Source organism: Magallana gigas, chromosome 5 (genome assembly GCF_963853765.1).
Source record: "Magallana gigas chromosome 5, xbMagGiga1.1, whole genome shotgun sequence".
Classification (NCBI taxonomy): Eukaryota; Metazoa; Mollusca; class Bivalvia; order Ostreida; family Ostreidae; genus Magallana; species Magallana gigas.
In genome coordinates this window covers 29,711,713-29,730,045 of record NC_088857.1, presented here as the reverse complement: position 1 = coordinate 29,730,045, position 18,333 = coordinate 29,711,713, and the positions used below count along the sequence as shown (strand labels likewise).

The window sequence follows — 18,333 nt, the reverse complement described above, 5'->3', positions numbered from 1 at the left end:
CTGAAAGGCTCGTCACCTATGTTACCTATAGAATATAGCTGTAACCATTGTAACCATGATTGTAACCAAATAAAATAAGAACCCCAGCTAAACAGAAAAGGGTTCGTGACCTCTGTTTCTTCTTTTCACCAATAGATTATAGCTGTTACCATTGTAACCAAGTAAAATACGATCCCCTGCTAAACAGAAAAAGGCTTGTCACCTATGTTACCTATAGAATATATAGTTGTAACCATTGTAACCATGAATTGTAACCAGATAAAATAAGAACCCCAGCTAAACAGAAAAAAGGCTCGTCACCTCTGTTACCTTTCGTCACCAATAGAATATAGTTGTAAACATTGTTACTGGGTTAAAGTAAACCATCCAGCGGAAAGAAAATTAACAGTTTTGTTTTAGGTTATGTTAGTACTTTTGTCACCAGAAAACATACAGTGTCTTAATTGTTACCGGTTACAAATGAAAATATGTAAAAGTCAGGACTAATTTCTGGCCATATTTAATCTTTTTAGCTCATTTTTATGAATAAATTGGCGCGTCATATATATACAGTGTAATGACATAAGTGTTAGACGCTACAAATTTCGGGGGGGGGGGGGGGGGTAATCTGATCTATACATGTGGTGCCTACTGACTACTGTAGGTTACATGTATTTTTTTTTTAATTTGAACCCTCAAAATTCGTTAATTGTACCAAATGGTATGGAATAAACAATGGGTGTTTGGGGTGGTTTTGTTGTTGTTGTTGTTGTTGTTGTTGTTGTTTTATTTTATATCTTATTCATGCTTTGGGCCTGCTTTAAATAAAATAATTATGTAAATTGATCAGCGTTAGCAGACTCGGTTGCAAGCGAGATAACTGAGTTGTGGTTTTTTTTTTTCGCGTGTGTTATCACCTGACTGTCACATGACCCGACCTGTTGTTAAAACCCGTGACCAGTGATAAATGTTTGTATAAAGCCTGGATAAACGACTTATTTGATTTATAGGTTGGAAGAAATAATCTATATAGGTAATGTAACATTGATTTGTACCAGAATTAATTCTTATTCGTAGACGTAATACTATTCTTTCTCATATTGGAGAGTTTAGTCAAATTTTTGTTCCTTATGTGCGTGTTCTGTGCTTGACCATGTTCTACTTTCACTTTTTAAGAAATTAGATCATTTTTAAAAAGTGATATTGATGCTTTAAAAACTCGTAAGATTAAACATGTGTTAAATGCTGTATGATTACGATCTTGAAGCTGACATTCACATGCATGCATTTTGAACTTCCGTGTAAATGATACTCATTAAAAATCATTAAAAATTAAATATATTAATAACAATTACGTATAGAGTAATTTTCGTCACTGACTTTATTTATTTGAAAAGCATTCTATTTCCTTATTTTGATCTTCCGTCTGGTTATTTTGTGAATGTTTTTATTGTGGTTTGTAAGTTTATTGCTAAATGTACTAATTAAGTTATTGAATTTTTAAGGAATTTATTTCATTTCTCAATTGCTTTTTTGTGATAAGATGTAATCTTCCATATGTTCATGTTAATGCAGTACAATCCTGGTTCTAGATATGCATTTACCAGTTCATAAGCTACAACAATTAAAACATGATAAAATGTACTGTACATACATCACCAGCTGTTTTCCCCAGATCAACCATTCATCATAATTACAACTATATGTTAAAAATTGTCAGTTTGATGGAAATTAATTTGCTACTTTTATAATATTCATGCATTCAGTTCTTTAACCCTAGGATCAAAGGTTTATATTATTTACTTGAATTTGAAATATATGTTCATTTTTTATTTTTTCAGACAATTTAATATAGAACTTTAATACATATGTCATCCATGAGGCCCTTCACTTTTTAATGTTAATAAACAGATAACACTATCCAAATTCTATTTTTTTATTTCATGAGCTAAACAAATCTTAAACTAATAAATTCAATACACTTAATGTATGAACTATAAATGTAGTATAGGTTCATTGGCTAGTGAATAAAAACATCAATAATGTCTAGCCAAAAAAATTTAAAAAAAATTACTTTGTCACATTAAGTGAAAATTAAGTACTATTTACATGGAACAAATATTCCTATGATTCACGGCAAAAACTCTGCTTGCGGATATTTTTCCTGACCATGCAGATGTCGCACATGGGAGGACATAAATGAAATAATACATCTGACTTGTACAATCACTACTGGCTGATGGAAATGAATTAATCATGGATTGGTCATCAGCTCGTGATTCACAAATAAAAGATGATGCATATAATGCTTGGTTTACACTATTCTAAAATTATTAGTACAGCAACCACCAATTGTTATATTTTTCCTTCTGTTGACAGTTACAATGAAGGTGTTGGTTCTTTGTGCCCTTGTGGCTGGCGCCATGAGTGCGCTCGTTGAGTTCCGAGACAAGGACATCTTTGAGCCACTTTCAGATGAGATGATCTGGTTCATCAACAAGATGAACACAACATGGAAGGTAATTATGAAGATTCTGTTTATTATATAACCTCAATAGCTGCAGTAAAAAGAAAATTACCTGGGTAAATTTAATTATTTAAGGTGGGTTGGGATGCCTAGGGATACAAATACATGTATAAACAAAAGTGCAACATGTTTAAAACTTTATTTTCAAATTGTGCATGTACCGGTACAATACTTGCTCATAAATCCAATTTTAAAATATCTAGAAATTGTTGAAAGAACCTCCAGGTTATGAACTTGGGACTTGCAGATCAGCAACTGTAAATTCTTTATTCCATTGGGCTACGCTATTGACACAAAAAAAAATAATGATGAAAAATAAAATGTTCATTTTTAATATGGTTTAAATATATGTATCAACACCCTATATAGGTATTTATCGATATCATTTGTCATCAATAGGCAGGACAAAACTTCCATCACATTGCCAAGGATGACAGACTAGCCCATGTTAAGATGATGTGTGGTACCTATCTGAACACACCCCCAGAGCTTAGGCTCCCAGAGAAGAAGATGGAGCCCCTGAAGGACCTCCCCGCCACCTTTGATTCCCGCACACAGTGGCCTAACTGCCCCACCCTGAAGGAAGTCAGAGACCAGGGAGCCTGCGGATCCTGCTGGGTAGGAATGATTGGGGCTTTAGTTTTGTTTGTTGGAAGGGGTTGGGTTTTTTAACACCACAGTGTCAGACTGCAATTACAGAGGAAAATAAGAGAGTCTAAAGTTGAATATGGTTATATTCAAACACCATTGAGAAAGCAATTCTGATTCAGTATAACAGTGTTTCTTATTATCTGATAAGTTTATAATACAGTTTTAGAATTAGGAGTGTGAAATTGACTTTGCTGTTAGCATGAATTAATTCTTTATGAGCTTCTTTGTTGTAACTGTGTTTTACTGTAATTTGTTAGAAATGGTGGGGAGGGATATGTAATCAACACTTTAGTTAAGGGCATGGGTCAACAGGAAATCTCAAACAAAAATAAAAGAGAAAAGTATATATATAAATTTGAATTGGTTTTGGCAACTGTTTTTAAAATAGCAGACAAGTATTGTCAAGTGTCGTGTACTTGTATATGAAGAGTGCAAGCAATTACATTTGTTGTTGTTGAAGTAACACTTATACAAGATATAAAATCCTCCACTGCTGCTGTCAGACAAAGTCGGTTTCATAACGGACACATTTTAAGAACAGATCTGACAAACTGAATTCACATGGTCTGATAATGTAAGAGAAGTGAAACATGAATAAATTTCTTTGTCGCAGGCTTTCGGAGCTGTTGAAGCCATGTCAGATCGTATCTGTATCAAGTCTCAAGGAAAAGAAAATACCCACATCTCAGCCGAGGATCTGACATCTTGCTGCAGAACCTGTGGAAATGGGTAGGTGGATAATGCTGAGGAATAGTTAACAAGTCTTAAACTTTGTCATCAATAGATACCTGGATTTTTTTTGTTGCACTTGATTGATATATATACATGTAGATTTTTTAGACAGAATACTAATTGCAACAACTTTTAAACTTTCGGTTCATAAGAGATGTGGCAGTGGTTTAATTAATTACATCTAACAGAATCTTAGTAGTGCTTCCTGAAAAAGTGATTGACATGTGTCCCCAGGGCATTCACTCTATTGCTTCCCTATGTGACTCATGTAAATGTGATCAATATGAATAAAATACATGTATTTGTTTATGTGGGGCATTTTTTTCCTCATTTGCACATACATATTTCCCATTTTGCACTTTAAAAAAGATTTCCTTATGTTTTTATTGAATCTCCAATGGTAGGGAAAAAAAAAAGATATTTGATTGCCAAATGCTTCTAAAATTTGTTAATGTAGCCATATCGAACCTTATGTCCAGGAGCTGTAAACCTTTGAAAAATCAAAGTACTGATAGTACTGAAAAGTGTTAACCCAGCTTCTGTATGTATATAACAGATATATGTATATAACATTTCAGCTTTTGTATATTTCCTCATCACTGCGTGGCAGCCCCTGCAATGATGTATGTAAGCCCCCCTACATTAAATTCACAATACCCCGTACATTAGATTCACAATAGCCCATGCAGTTATCTGCATAAACCCCTGAAACTGGTTCCCTAACCAGTTTAAATGATGTACACTTCTGCTCGTAGGGGGCAGTTATTCGATGCACTGGAAGTAGAAGTCTAACGACAATAAAGCGCTGAGCTATGCATAGCGCTTTAAAATAATATAAAACTAAAATTGGTAGCATTTGGAAGGTGTGATGTTGGGAGTGCATACACTTCAGAATTTGATTTAAAGAGGACATTCTCTTTTAACAAAAGGAGTCCAACTTCAGCACAAAATTCAGTGTCTATTTTACAATTATTATTATTTCAATGCAGTATTAAATGTGTTACTCTTCTTGACTGTAGGTGTGAGGGAGGTTTCCCATCCGCTGCCTGGAGTTACTATAAGAAAGATGGTCTGGTTACCGGGGGACAGTACAACTCACATCAGGTCAGTTCTCAACCGCTTCTTTATTATATACCCTGGGTCTATCTAATTAAAAGTCACTCCTTTATTGCATATGGTAGAGGTCACATTAGTGTAATAAAAAATGTACATATTTCTCTCTCTCTCTCCCTCTCTCTCTCTCATAAAATTCTTTCCTGATGCTTTTTGTGTAAAGAAAAAAATTACTTATTTGGGTATAAGCCTGCATTTTTCTGCAAATTGTCTCTTATATACATTATGCTTTGTTAACAGGGATGTCTACCTTACACAATCAAGGCCTGTGACCACCATGTGGTAGGAAAACTCCAGCCATGCAGTAAGAGCATCGGACCCACTCCTAAATGTAAACACACCTGTGAAACAGGTTACAATGTCACCTATGAGAAGGACAAACACTATGGTAAGTCAGGTCACAAAGGGCTTTGCTTGATGTTACAAATAAAAGGGACAAAAATAACATTATTTTCTATATTTGCCACTAGGATATCAATTGATTTTGAAAGATTACCCTGATCTTGCACAACAGTACATTTTAATTGAAAAAAAAATGAAACAGAACAAGGATATTTCCATGAAAATATTGAAAACATATCTCCGCGATCTTCATAATATGACCGCAAAAACCTAATTACCGATAGAACGGAAAATGTTAAGGTGTTTAGGAGCTAGCAAATTAGTGTATGTTGGTTTTCTTTTTCAGGAAGTTCTGCCTACAGTGTACATGGTGTAGAGAAAATTATGACAGAGATCATGACCAATGGCCCAGTGGAAGGTGCTTTCACAGTCTACGCTGACTTCCCACAATACAAATCTGGTGAGAAATTCTTGTACAATTTCCATTAATACCCAAAGTACTCTTCTAATTTAAAAATTCTTTAAAAATGTATATACATGTATGTACCTTAACCATATTACAGTAAAACACGGTTATAGCGAACACGCTTATAATGAATTGATGCTTACAGCGAAGTGAATTTCATTCCCCAAGTCTCTATTTCATGTTGCAAACTTGACGGATATAACGAATTACGCTTATAACGAAGTTAAATTGGCCATCCCTGGGACTTCATTATAAGCGTGTTTTACTGTACTGTACTAAATAAGAATTTTTAAAAAGCTGATTTTTTTTTCTCTGTAGGTTGTGTTTTTCTAAACATGTATCTAGTATATCAATAAAAATGAAGATAAAACATAGTAAATATTAGTTTTTTCATTTTGTTTAGGTGTATACAAGCATACTACTGGACAGCCCTTAGGAGGTCATGCTATCAAGATCCTCGGGTGGGGAACTGAGAACGGAGATGATTACTGGCTGGTGGCCAACTCCTGGAACCCCGACTGGGGAGATCAAGGTAGGTCCCGCTTCATTCAAAGCCCGGTTCAGACAGAACACAATTTTACCGGGAATCACCTATAAATTGAAAAAGGTGTAAGAATTTTTTTTCCAAACTGAAGTCAGTCTTAAATATGCAGAGAGATTGAATCTGCGATTTCTGTGGATTGGAATGTCGATGTTCAATCCTCTGCAATGTTTGATACTTTTTAATATATATCTAGTTAATGTAATGTATATGTCCTTTGATGTTGAAACTTAGAAATTTGAACCTATATATAATGTATGAAGAACATATTACATTTTTAGGGTAGTAACGGATGTATTTGGTAATATTGTGGAATGATCAAACATTGGAAAACTTATCATTAATTTTTTTTTGCTTTCGCAGGTTTCTTCAAGATCTTAAGAGGACAAGATGAATGTGGAATCGAGTCCCAGATCAGTGCTGGAGAGCCCAAACTCAGTTAAAAATATAAAAAAAACACTGACTAAGAAAACCCACTAAAGTGCTCAACCTAACATTACCATGAGATTTATTGAAATGAAATTTCAGACGTATTTTGCTTTCCAAAAGTTTTTTTTTTTCACAGACTGTTAGATTTATGATATTACATATATGTAATGTATATTTTCCAAGTGTGATATTTGATACTTTGATACAATTTGTATTTGAAATATTAAATAAAATTGAGAGTTTATGCATGTTTAACAATTTATGATAATATGAATAGAAATTATAGTCTTTTCATGGCAACACTTTTGGAAAAATCAATTTGAGAGCACTATAAAATGGGGAAAATGATCCTCTAGCTTCCATAAATGAAAAAACAAAAAGGACTGGTTTAGTAGCAGTATATTGTCTTACCTTTTTAACCAATCTATAAACATGAATGTTAGTTAAATTGCTTATTGATAATTAATGCAAGTTTTAGCCGTACAATGTTCATGTATGCTTTTGTAGAAATTCGATCGCAAACAAAAATTTTCTCTATACCTTTTGTTTGACACTCTAGAATTTTCCCATTATTTCAATGAACTTTGATGGGACTTGTTTATATGATCATCTGATGGATGGTCCTATGACATAGAAGTCTTAGTGCAACATATAAAGGGCTGTATCTTTAACCAGTATGCTACAAAGGTTGAATTTTATCTCAAGGTCCTTGCATTGTTACATCAAATATATCAGTCTGCATTGAGATACATGCACTGATAAAATGGTCATGTGTGCAGGCAAATTTATGTCCAGGTCACATAGTTTATCGTGTCATGGGACATCTTTGATAACCCATTTATTGTCAAGGTTGTAATAATATTTTGATTAGGTCTGAACTGTGAATTCAAAATTGAATGTCATGTGTTGCATAAACTGAGAGATTATATATATCACTCCCAATCAAATTAACGGTACCGTACTGCATTGAATGAAAACCTTGCTTTGAAAATACCTGCTACATAATTTTCTTATCAACTTACCTTTATGTTTTTCAGAAATTACAATGTACATTTATATCATTATAATACCTAAGTCAGTAATTGAAAAATTTACGGAAATTATGTTTTAAATATTTGGAAGGACACATGGTGATTTTATAATATAAACTTCATACATGTAAATTATCGTTATTCAAGAAATATTTAGTGATTGCAGAATTTAACTTCGATGTGTAAATCCTCAAACTTCACAGTCACATGATATTTAAGATCATTTTTTATGACAATTGGACCTAGCTACCAAGTGATTTTATCATACCAGATTTATTCCTAAGCATGTGTCAGCAAACTGATTGTTAGACTCAGCTGCCTGGTACAACAGTAACGACAAATAATGGTGCGACATTAAAAAGCAATAAAATGCAAAATCTACCTGGCTCAAGCAAGTACTTTACAACTTAATTTCATTGTTTGTCGTATAATTTTATTTCAGAGGTCAACCTAGACCCCTTATTTTACACAACTTAGAGATTAAAATAAAAACAGACTCAATGATTTCCCTACTTTAATAATATTTTGTTTGTCAATATTAAACATAAAAGGTTAACAATCCATTTTGACTTCCTTTGAACATTCCTTCCTGTTTGCATGTTAAAGGTAATAGGTAAAGGAATTTATCTGAATAGGTGACAACATATCATTAATATTTAGCAAGGAAACATGCAGATCTGGGTATTTCATAAATTTTGTAAAAATGATTTTGCTGTATCCACGTTCTTGCATAATTTTTAATCACATTATAACCTCGTAATTGGCTGTTACTGAACACCAGTCCAGTATAATAGTATATATATGTACTGTAAATGTAGTATATATAGTGTGTAATGCTATGATATTTGGAGAATATGATTTTTTATAACAATTGTTAACAAGCTTGCATGGATTTAAATACCAGTAAGCGTATTTCTAAACGTACCTGTTCTTTTACATACCGGTATATGAATGGCATTAGTGATGCACTTGCTTAATCTGAAGCGGCTCTCTGCCAAAAATTGCCAAATATAATACACAACCAAATATAATATATTTACAGTATTAAGTACATAAACACTCAATAACTTTCACTTTTTATAACTGTTTGTCACATATGGGGATTTACTTAGTCTTGTAAAATTATTTATATAGGTACTATCTTTGGAAATCAGTGTATAAAGCTTGGACTACTAGACTAAGTACTGAGCCTTGATCCCAAGTTTGAACCCAGCAGGTACCTTTGCTGACAGGATGTGCAAAACAGTTAGGAAAATATATATCTTATTAATTTTCTCAATTAATTACTATCCTTTCTTTTTCAAAATACGTACACACCAGAATATTATATTTTCTATGAAAATACCAGTCTGTGTTAATTTGAGATAACTTTTCATAAAGGTGTGGAGGACCCATAAAATGAGTCCTGGATTGTGACCACATATGTTTTATGAATTCTAGAAGATTGACCTCTGCCACGCAAGGATTTTTTTTTCATTCATCATACCAAAGTCAGATACTTAACCAACATTAAATACTATAGTATATTCTTAATCAAGGGAATTAATACTTGCAAAAAATCGTGATAACTCTAGCTATCAAAGGTTTTAAATAAAATAAGGAATCTACTGTGTTATTTTATGTCTTCAGAGCCTCGACTCTACATTATATAGAGATTTGTACCAGCAATAAAAATATTGATCATCTGTTTTATAGTGAAAGAAGTTCCATATTTAAACACCGTGCCATCAGGTCATAAACGAGTGAAAATATTGAGATTTATAAGTAACAATGCTATTTCATACAAAATAATAAATAAATGGAAACTTACTTTGGTTAATTGATCTTTTAATAAAATAAAATGACAATATCAAAATAAACAAAAATAAACAGTTCAATTTCATCTCTTAGATTTATAAAAAATATTCTACTTTGAATTCATTATGCTGATCACATCAGTTCTATTAATTGGAATAAATAAAAAGCCTGCTTTATAGTCAGACTTCACCAAAAAAAATTATCAGTACACTGATACATCATCATCATGTAATGTCACCACTGGAACCCACAGGATTTCTCTTTAGAGCAATAATCCTGTGGGTCCCTCCACAGAATATTAGTATAAATCAACTGATACTGAAATTTGGCAGTTTCAATAAGGACAACAAACAAAACAACCCCACCCCCTTTCCCTGTAACATTTACTATCCCAATTTTATTCTGTCCATCGTTCTCTCATCTGCTTTCTTCAGCTCCTCCTCAATATCCTCATCATCATCCTCCTCGTTCTCTGAGGAATTCTCCGCCTCCTCCTCTCTGTCAGCCTTATCCTGTAATGACTTCTCATAGAAATATTCAAACGGGTCGTTTCGTTCCTCCAACACCTCTCCTAGATCCTCCCCTTCTTCTTCTTGCTCTTCCAGCAGTCGATCCTGCTGGGACTTCTCGAAGTAGTAATCGAATGCGTATTCCTTCATGGTGATTTGGTGGGCCAGTAATTCGGCACTCCTTTCCTTGTCATACCTCTGCACCTGTGCAGCAAATTCTGCACCTTTCCCCTTGATGTTGAGTCCAGTGATTTGGTTGAACAGTTTCTCTGGTTCTTTGACATTGTGTACTCCTGCCTTCTTGAAGAACTGCAATGAAAGGAAAAAAAAACTATTTAAACACAACACTCTAGCTTTATTCTTTGGAAAGTGCATAGTTTTTTGGTTACAAAGATTTACAGCACAGATGTGCTTTTTATGCATGTAAAAAATCTATGAAGAGGGTTTTGGTAGATAAGGTCACTATATGTACACTATGTTCTAATGTTTTCACTAAGTAGTCAGTAAAATGTACCTTGCACACATTGTAGCAGTCTCTGAACAAGAACTCCATTGCCTTGGGATGTGTGAGCTCCACTGATTGGCTGACGTCGATGACCCACACTTTATCCTCGAACCAAAGCAAGTTGTACTCGCTCAGGTCGCCATGGACCAGGGCACACTTATTCTGCATGGTATCCATTATCTGCAAATTGAATCAGAAGATGAAGTAGATTTTTCTTCCTTTTTCTCTTTTTTCAGTTTTGGTACCGGTAATTATAAATAATGTAAAAATATTGGTCACAAAGAGGTTGTAGAGTTTTTCGAATTTTGAATCATTGGCCAAAATATTATACTGCGGGTATCTGTTATGATATTTCAATTAGGCAATCACCCCTATTTGAGAAGACAGGTATTGCAGATAGACCTCCATCAAGTAAAAAAAATATTTTCATTTATATAGTACTTTAAAATAAGACAACATAGTGTTCTCCTTAAGTTATTAAACATTGACAACTAAACTGGTGACCTCTGATATTGAATAGAATGCCTTACATTCCAAATTATTTGACAAGATGCTACTAAGTACACAAGAAAAAGAAATTCAAGCACATTTTATGACCTCAAAATGCAGTCTCACCTTGACAACCTGTTCATATGCATCTTCTAGATCTTCCACAGACAGATGGGCATTCTTTAGTTTAGGAGCTGGGATTTGATCTTTACCAATGAAACTCATCACTAGCACATGTTTGTTGAGGACCTGTACTGCAGGACAAGGGATCCCAAACTTCTTCATCCTATTTTAATATCAAAAGATAATCATAATGTTATAACTACCTTTTTAATGTCGAAATTGAAAATAATTGTACTCAGACAATAAGTTGGCACCAAACATTATTTACTCACACAAAAAACAATCTAAATCATTAACTTTCTACATGAACTTAGGTATGTGAGTTTTTTGACATGCAATGAGGGAAAAGGGAAACTACTGTAGATTCCTAATTAAACGTAAGGAATTAATATCTGCATAAAATCGCAAGAAGCACCCTTTGCGGATTTTAAAACCTAGCCATTATTTTCTGAGAGTTGAGAACTATAAGAAATAAGGAGAAAAGGTCTGCATACATGATTTTATATTCTAGCAATCTGATACCAAACGGCGAGATCACAGAATTAAGTACTCACGTAAATAAGGAGTTTACAGTACCCTTTCCCCCCCTTTTTTTAAAAGTTTCCTACATTTTCTTTTTCTAATGAAATTGGGTTAAAATATCTTCTTTGCAAAAACAAGCTCATGAAAGAGAGTTCAATGCTTGAATATTACAATTCAATGTATTTTTTCTCTAAATCGTTATATTTATGATAAAAAAAATCCAGCTGACCTGTTGAGATTGGCTGTCTCCTTCTCTCCCCAGATGCGGATCACCTTCCTGGGGTTGTTCTTCTTGAACTCGTCCCTGGAGAACCTGTGATCGCCGTCCACGTAGGCCCCCCGGTTCTTGAACTCGTTCAGCGTGGTCTTGTAGATCTTTATTGCACATTCATGAGACAGGAGCACCCCTTCTTTGCTGTAATGAAAATATTTCAGATATCAAAATTCCTTCAGTATCAAATCCTTGTACATAAAACAAATTTGAATTTTTTAAGCTTTATCCATTGAAAATGGCAGGCAATCTTTTTTATCTTGTTTATAAAAAAATAATATCTACACTAACTTTAAAGATGAAAAATCTACATTTCTTCACTTTTTTTTTATTTTTAGGTAACATCAAACATTCATATGAATTGGACGATAACCATTAAGCTTAAATTCCTGGTCGGTGTTTTTTTTATCCATTAACCATTTAAAAATCATTTTGCAATACTACATCATTCAATAGAGAGTATACTAATGGGCATAGACAAACCTTCCTCCATATGCATGGTAGATGACGGACTCCTTCCCGGAACTGATGCTTCCCCCCACTGACTCCAGTGTCTCATTATTTACCATCTTATACAGCAGCAGTTTGGTGCGAGGGTCCAGTACATGTTCCTGTAATAGGAAAAATCATTAGCTCATTAAAACTCTGAAGTTTTGGATTTGTTTTTTTTAAAACATATTTGACGAATAACTATTGTAATGATTCTGTTTTTGATTAGGTCAGGTTTATTTTTTGGGGGTTGCTAGTGAATATAATTGAGATAAACTTCAAGAAATAAATTCTTAATATTATTGTTTTAGTTTAAAAAAAAACAATAAAGGAAACACTTCCATATACATGTATAGCACAATTTGCACACAACTACTACAGATTGTGTACAAAAGATCCGGGGATTCCAATATCGTTCAAGATATATGTAAACTTACACTGGTTGAGAACTCCTTCTTTTCGTGTAACCGTTGACTTCTCTTTGTCTCTGAAAGGGAGTGCATCTTCAGTCTGTTGTAGACTTTATTTGACAGCTTCATGTCGATGCCCTCACCATCACCAGACTGAAATTCTGGACCGAACTGTACAAGAGAGTAAGCATTTTATCATTGATCTTTTGGGCATGGTCAAATTTGACTAATTGAATTCTGATGGCAAGTTTATCAAGACAGAAATATATGCTTGCAGCTTTTGTGTACATACATCCATTATTTTGGAAGCATTTCTCCTGCCACATATCACAGCATCATGTTTAGTGGTGATATTTTTCCCTTTCCCCGACACTCCACTTTTGTTAAACTTTGGACTAGGGCTGTCTGTAATTAATCAAAATACAACAATATAGTTTTATTCTCATGTACATCCAACTTGTACAGGGCAAGTATTTTACATTTCAATTTAAATTGTGTCTCAAACTTGATAAACTAATTGACTGCATATATGTCACTTAACCATACTAAATGACTGCTTAAGGGAGTCATATAGGGCTCTTAACCAACCTGAAATTTTATATTTTTTGTTGTAATCTTGAGAGATGATGAGTTACATCTAACATACTAGTGCGTAATCAATTACCGGTATTTCTGTTTCATGGAGAAGGCTTACATAGGCATTGCCTGCTGCCTAATCCATTTATGTCAATGTATACCGGGGTATTTGCACAAATCAAATCAAATTATTTCTGTTATCAAAAAAGAAAAGTCTAAACTATCAAATTAAAAAAAATAGTTCCCCCATCATATGATCAACTGATAAAATAAGGGAAGTAATTAAGACCAAAAAAAGAAGGAAAATAATATGCAGTATGCTTTGATAAGAGGACAAATGAGGATGAAGACTGAAGTACCCCATGCGCTCTTCCTATTCTCCATTTCATCTTGGTCTACTTCCTCGTCCTCCTCCTCATCGTCTCTGTATGCTGGATGAACAGCTCTGTAGTTTTCAAATGAAATTGACACTGCAAGGAGTAAATGAAAAAAGCATTTCAGTAACATGAATTTCATGCATAAACAGATTATTTCGAACAAGCAAAACCTTGCTAGCGATTTTTTTTTATGCAAGTGCTTTCAAAGGAGGGAATTTTTGTCAAAAAAATTTGAATTGTTCGGAAAAGAACTCCCACTGATAATGCTAGACTGTTAACACATACGGTAATGATGCCTGGACATTGGATTTTCAGAACAATTATACAAATGTACATGAATTGGAAAATATCAAAACATTATCAGATTAACATCATATACATTTTTTACTTGGAATATTTCATTTTCTTGTCATTAGTACATCTATGTGATTTCCCAATCAAGTCTTCTTTTTCTCATTAGAATTGGGTTAGTAATGTAGAACTTGTATTAATTGATATTAGCAATGAGGAATAGAGTATACATGTACATTGGCTTGGAAATTATTAACTAAGGCTATATAGGTTATAAATGGAACCTTTATTGTTTCCATTGAATTTCTTTTCCTCCTTCTTTAGTGCCTGGTCATGTTCCCGGTCAAACTCCTGTTGTAACATCTGAGCCAGGAGCCAGTCATCTGTGGTCTCTGCAGAATTTTCTGAAGCTGCGGCCAAGATTTCTTGAAAAGTTCTTGTTTCCCCCGCATTTAAACTGAATGACACAAATTTATCTATGTTACATAATGATAGGAAATTTTGCTGTTAAGAGTTTGGGACCAGATCAGGAATCATGAGGACCCCTATATTTGAATCATTTTGGCCCATTTTAGGATTTTGAGAAAAAACACCAAAATTTATAACAAAAGATAATCTTTCCCATTACATTAGTTCTTACATCACTTTAAAAAATTGAATATTGATGAATGCAGCAAAACTCTTCATCATGCACTGCCTACCTTTCTTTTTCTTCTTGGTGTTGTAGTTCAGTTGCAAGCTGTTCACTCATCACATCTTGTAGTGAACATGGCATCACAGGTGCTGCCTGAGTTTTCCCCCAGGGGGTTGACATATTTCTTGGGGAGTTGCAACTTGAAAATAAACGATTACTAAATGTGCAATCAAATTCACAACCTTCCATTAGTATATTCAATCTGTTATCTTTTGTCGGTTTAGATAATTTTTTCTCAATATTGGCAAAGTGACTTTAGTCGTTTAGACAAACGTATTTTCTGTTCAATTTTGTAAGACTGTTAAAAACAACGTGGTAGTTCATATTGTAGTATATATACAAGCTTTGAAATTCAAAAATAGCTTAAAACGTCACTGACTGAAAAAGATTATTACCTTCTTGTTGTGCAATATTTCAGCTGGCAAAGTATCAACCGGAAACACTTCAACGTTTGTTAAATTGTACACAAAAATGTTTACTTTTGTCGTTTATAATTTGTATGTAGTATCAATAGTGACATTTGATGATTAGATTATTAATCTTAATTTGGTAAAAAAAAAATTAATATTTCAAATATATTTTTATGTCGAATAGTTTGATGTACGACCCTCTCAGCAAAAGAGTGTCTCGCGGGAAATGTCAAATCTTTAGCTACGATGACAAACGAAGTTGAAAATGATTAAATAGGTGTATTTAATTTTACAATTTGCATTCAAAATCAGAAATGCGGGTTTGAATATTTCAATGTTTCTTCAATTTTAAATGAGAAGTCGATCAGAAAATGGAGGAAAAGACGGTCACATGTGATGGGGATAGCCAACAACAAGAAGGTATATAGTTTAAGTTTGTTGAATTGACATTGTCAATATTTGTACAAAAATTGTTTTATCGAACCATAACCTTTATTTTTTTTTTCGTGAAACAAATCAAAATCTAGCAAACATATTTCCTTGTCAAAAAATGAACTGTGAACGGCTTGTGAATAACTTTTTGCAGACAAACAGAAAATTTCATCAACTTATAATAATGGAAGTGATGGAAATCATCCGAGTGCAGTAGAATGTCTCAGATTAAAGAACAACCTTATGGAAATCTTGGAAGAACTTAAGATGCGAAGAGTAAGTGCTTGATATTTGCAAAATGCATATATAATACCAATTTAAATAAAGAACTTTGTCATCTGTGGATCCAGAAAAATGACAGTTATGCTGAGTATGTGTATAGTAATTTAATGGACATTGTGGTAGTTTTCCTGGTCAGTTAAGCCATATTTTAATGAGGAATCAGAGATATACAAAATTTGTTTACAAAGCAAACCTAACATAAATGCATGAGTACCAAATATTTCGCCCTACAGTATATTGAAATTCTCTCCCCACTTTTAGAGGGGTATGATTGTATTACAACTTTGACATTGCTACATGTATGAATAAAGGTCATAATGTTTTGGCAAATGAAAATTAAACATGTGTACATTTTATCACTATATATCTTGCTGAGGTTCAATTTGTTTCGAACCAATGCATATTATATATATGGGGGTTGAATAAACTCAATTATTTGAGAGACAAAACCAAAAGGTTCCCTTTTTCTAAATATGCCCATGATGCATTTGGTATTTTTTTAGTACGCGTGTTCCCATAAAGAAATTATATTATGATATTTACTTTAAATATTACTAACTTTGAAAGGAGACCGATGCTGCTAGTGTAAATATGCAAAAGTCTATAACGTTCTTATTATATAATAAGATAATTGGTTTGTATGGAAAAGTATTTGTATTCTATTAGCAAAAAAATCAGACAGTGCAGCTTTAAGAAATGTAAATTTTCCAGAGAGGGTCCAGACTTCTGTCTAGATCTGCACATATCTGTGCATGCATGTATAAATTTTTGCACCTATATAGATCATGGAAAATATTTCTTTGAGAACTATGATTTGTGTTTTTGACATATTTTAAAAAGAGAGATATGGGTGACTTTTACATCCTGGAAAGTGAAGTCTAATTTTCATTTGCATAATGATTTACGTTTGAAGAGTGGTGAGATAAAAATGTATATTTTTTGTACAGATAAATGATAAAGAAAATGAGGAGAGAATCAAGAAGGCGGACCAAGAAAAGTATGATTTAAGTAGAAAATGTGTAAGTAATGTACAGGAAATTGTACCTCATCAGCTTTAAATCCTTTTTGTATGATTTATCAATAAATGAATTACAATTATATTCTAGGCATATTAAGTTTATTTATTCATTCATTATCAAATTGATCAAAACTTGAAATTGAAAAAAAAAATAAAGAAGAGTTATTCCCCTTTTAACACAATGCCAACTTTTACAGGAGGCAGAGACACAGAAATTAAATGAATCAAAAGAGCAATTCCAAAAGCAGATACAAGATGCAGACAGGAAGTGCAGGGAGAGGTTGTCACAGACAGAGGAGCAATTGGTTTGATATAAGAATTTATTTTGAAATTTATCAATTAATTTTAAACAACTTCTTCCTGCCTCCCCCATTTTGCCAAGAAGTTTAAGATGTTGGAGTAATTTGTTGAATTGGTTGCCCAGTTAATGTCTGTAAAGAACCATTTGCTTTACACTGAAATGGACACTGAGTGACTCTCTGACATGTAATTTTCAATTCAATAGGCCAAAATTTGAAAATTTAATGCTCATTTCAAATATTGGTTTGCACTGACTATGTAGGGAATTTTTATTTTTGCAAACATTTTAAGCTCCTGCTTTTAAACTAAATCCTGAAATGTACAGAAATATGCCATGAATATGTAGAATTCTTTTTGATTTATTTTTTGAATGCCTTTACATGTGTTCTGACAGAAGCAACAAAAGGTCTTCAAAGACTGTACTGAGAAAGAAATAAATGGACTAAAAGATGAAATAAGGAACTTAGAGGTATGTAGGCCGGGTTTGGTTATATGTTCTCTAGGTAAGATTCATTGTGTATGTTTGTCATCCCAGTACCGGTACTTTTTATACAGTTTACAATTTTAGAGTGTTGAATTTTTCTTTGATTTATTAAAAGTTTTTCTTTAATCTAATTAAATTAAAGGAGAAATTAGTCTAATTGGAAAAAAAGAGATAAAAAATGGTTTCATCAGTACAAAAAAGGGTTCTTTTCGGTAATAGACACATAACTGTTTGTGAATACATGTATTTTTAAAAGGTGGTCAAATACACACTGGAAAAAGACCTGAAAGAGCAGGAGAGGAAACTACAGCTTCATGTACAGTCCTCGGAGCAGCACCTTAACCAGCTCACAGAGACAGAACACAGGTTCAAGGCCCTCCAGCTCCAGTGTAAACAGCTCAGCGAGGCACAGGCTCAACTGGAAGACAGTGGTAAGTTGGATTTCATTAGATGGAAGATGGCTGTATTGAATTCATGCATGTACTCTTACAGAAAAGAGTGGGAAGCATGCTCTTTATTTATTGGTGGAAGATGGATGTATAA

The 18,333-nt window shown here is 33.4% G+C and overlaps 3 protein-coding genes across 5 annotated transcripts in view; 2 read left to right on the top strand and 1 right to left on the bottom strand.

Moving 5' to 3' along the window:
• Positions 1–858: 858 nt before the first annotated feature.
• On the top strand, positions 859–7,024 carry LOC105328916 (cathepsin B). 2 transcript variants are annotated; one of them, XM_011429956.4, is made up of 9 exons: positions 859–1,012; positions 2,359–2,498; positions 2,906–3,124; positions 3,771–3,886; positions 4,909–4,993; positions 5,243–5,390; positions 5,691–5,804; positions 6,214–6,342; positions 6,715–7,024. In XM_011429956.4, the coding sequence occupies exons 2-9, from the start codon at positions 2,364–2,366 to the stop codon at positions 6,792–6,794; spliced, it is 1,026 nt and encodes a 341-aa protein (XP_011428258.3). In that variant the 5' UTR covers positions 859–1,012; positions 2,359–2,363; the 3' UTR covers positions 6,795–7,024. The 2 variants fall into 2 exon arrangements, with proteins under 2 accessions (XP_011428258.3, XP_011428259.3); XM_011429957.4 differs by having other exon boundaries at positions 872–1,012; positions 2,352–2,498.
• A 2,597-nt stretch (positions 7,025–9,621) lies between these two features.
• Positions 9,622–15,393, bottom strand: LOC105328917 (serine/threonine-protein kinase RIO3). Of its 2 annotated transcripts, XM_011429959.4 has the most exons (11): positions 15,260–15,393; positions 14,872–15,003; positions 14,455–14,627; positions 13,862–13,972; positions 13,219–13,331; positions 12,954–13,097; positions 12,511–12,638; positions 11,986–12,171; positions 11,238–11,397; positions 10,632–10,802; positions 9,622–10,426 (listed from the first exon to the last, which is right to left on the bottom strand). In XM_011429959.4, exons 2-11 carry the CDS (start codon positions 14,982–14,984, stop codon positions 9,995–9,997), a joined length of 1,731 nt encoding a protein of 576 aa, XP_011428261.3. In that variant the 5' UTR covers positions 14,985–15,003; positions 15,260–15,393; the 3' UTR covers positions 9,622–9,994. The 2 variants fall into 2 exon arrangements, with proteins under 2 accessions (XP_011428261.3, XP_019923045.3); XM_020067486.3 differs by lacking the exon at positions 15,260–15,393 and having other exon boundaries at positions 14,872–15,172.
• Positions 15,394–15,473: 80 nt separating this feature from the next.
• Positions 15,474–18,333, top strand: part of LOC105328942 (coiled-coil domain-containing protein 73) — a 131,031-nt gene continuing 128,171 nt past the window's right edge. The window contains exons 1-6 of the mRNA XM_066084102.1: positions 15,474–15,694; positions 15,861–15,982; positions 16,936–17,007; positions 17,204–17,311; positions 17,701–17,775; positions 18,047–18,221. Of these exons, the coding sequence (XP_065940174.1) occupies positions 15,646–15,694; positions 15,861–15,982; positions 16,936–17,007; positions 17,204–17,311; positions 17,701–17,775; positions 18,047–18,221 (601 nt within the window). The 5' untranslated portion in view covers positions 15,474–15,645. The remainder of the gene's footprint in view (positions 15,695–15,860; positions 15,983–16,935; positions 17,008–17,203; positions 17,312–17,700; positions 17,776–18,046; positions 18,222–18,333) is intronic.

Excerpts from the sequence above, each read along its gene's own strand:
- LOC105328916 (XM_011429956.4), top strand. The coding sequence starts at position 2,364 with ATGAAGGTGTTGGTTCTTTGTGCCCTTGTGGCTGGCGCCATGAGTGCG. Across the intron at positions 5,391-5,690 it reads TGAGAAGGACAAACACTATG|GAAGTTCTGCCTACAGTGTA; the intron begins GTAAGTCAGGTC and ends TTTCTTTTTCAG. Across the intron at positions 6,343-6,714 it reads CCCCGACTGGGGAGATCAAG|GTTTCTTCAAGATCTTAAGA; the intron begins GTAGGTCCCGCT and ends TTGCTTTCGCAG.
- LOC105328917 (XM_020067486.3), bottom strand. The coding sequence starts at position 15,053 with ATGGAAGGTTGTGAATTTGATTGCACATTTAGTAATCGTTTATTTTCA. Across the intron at positions 12,639-12,953 it reads AGAAGGAGTTCTCAACCAGT|GAACATGTACTGGACCCTCG; the intron begins GTAAGTTTACAT and ends TTCCTATTACAG. Across the intron at positions 10,427-10,631 it reads ACTGCTACAATGTGTGCAAG|TTCTTCAAGAAGGCAGGAGT; the intron begins GTACATTTTACT and ends CTTTCATTGCAG.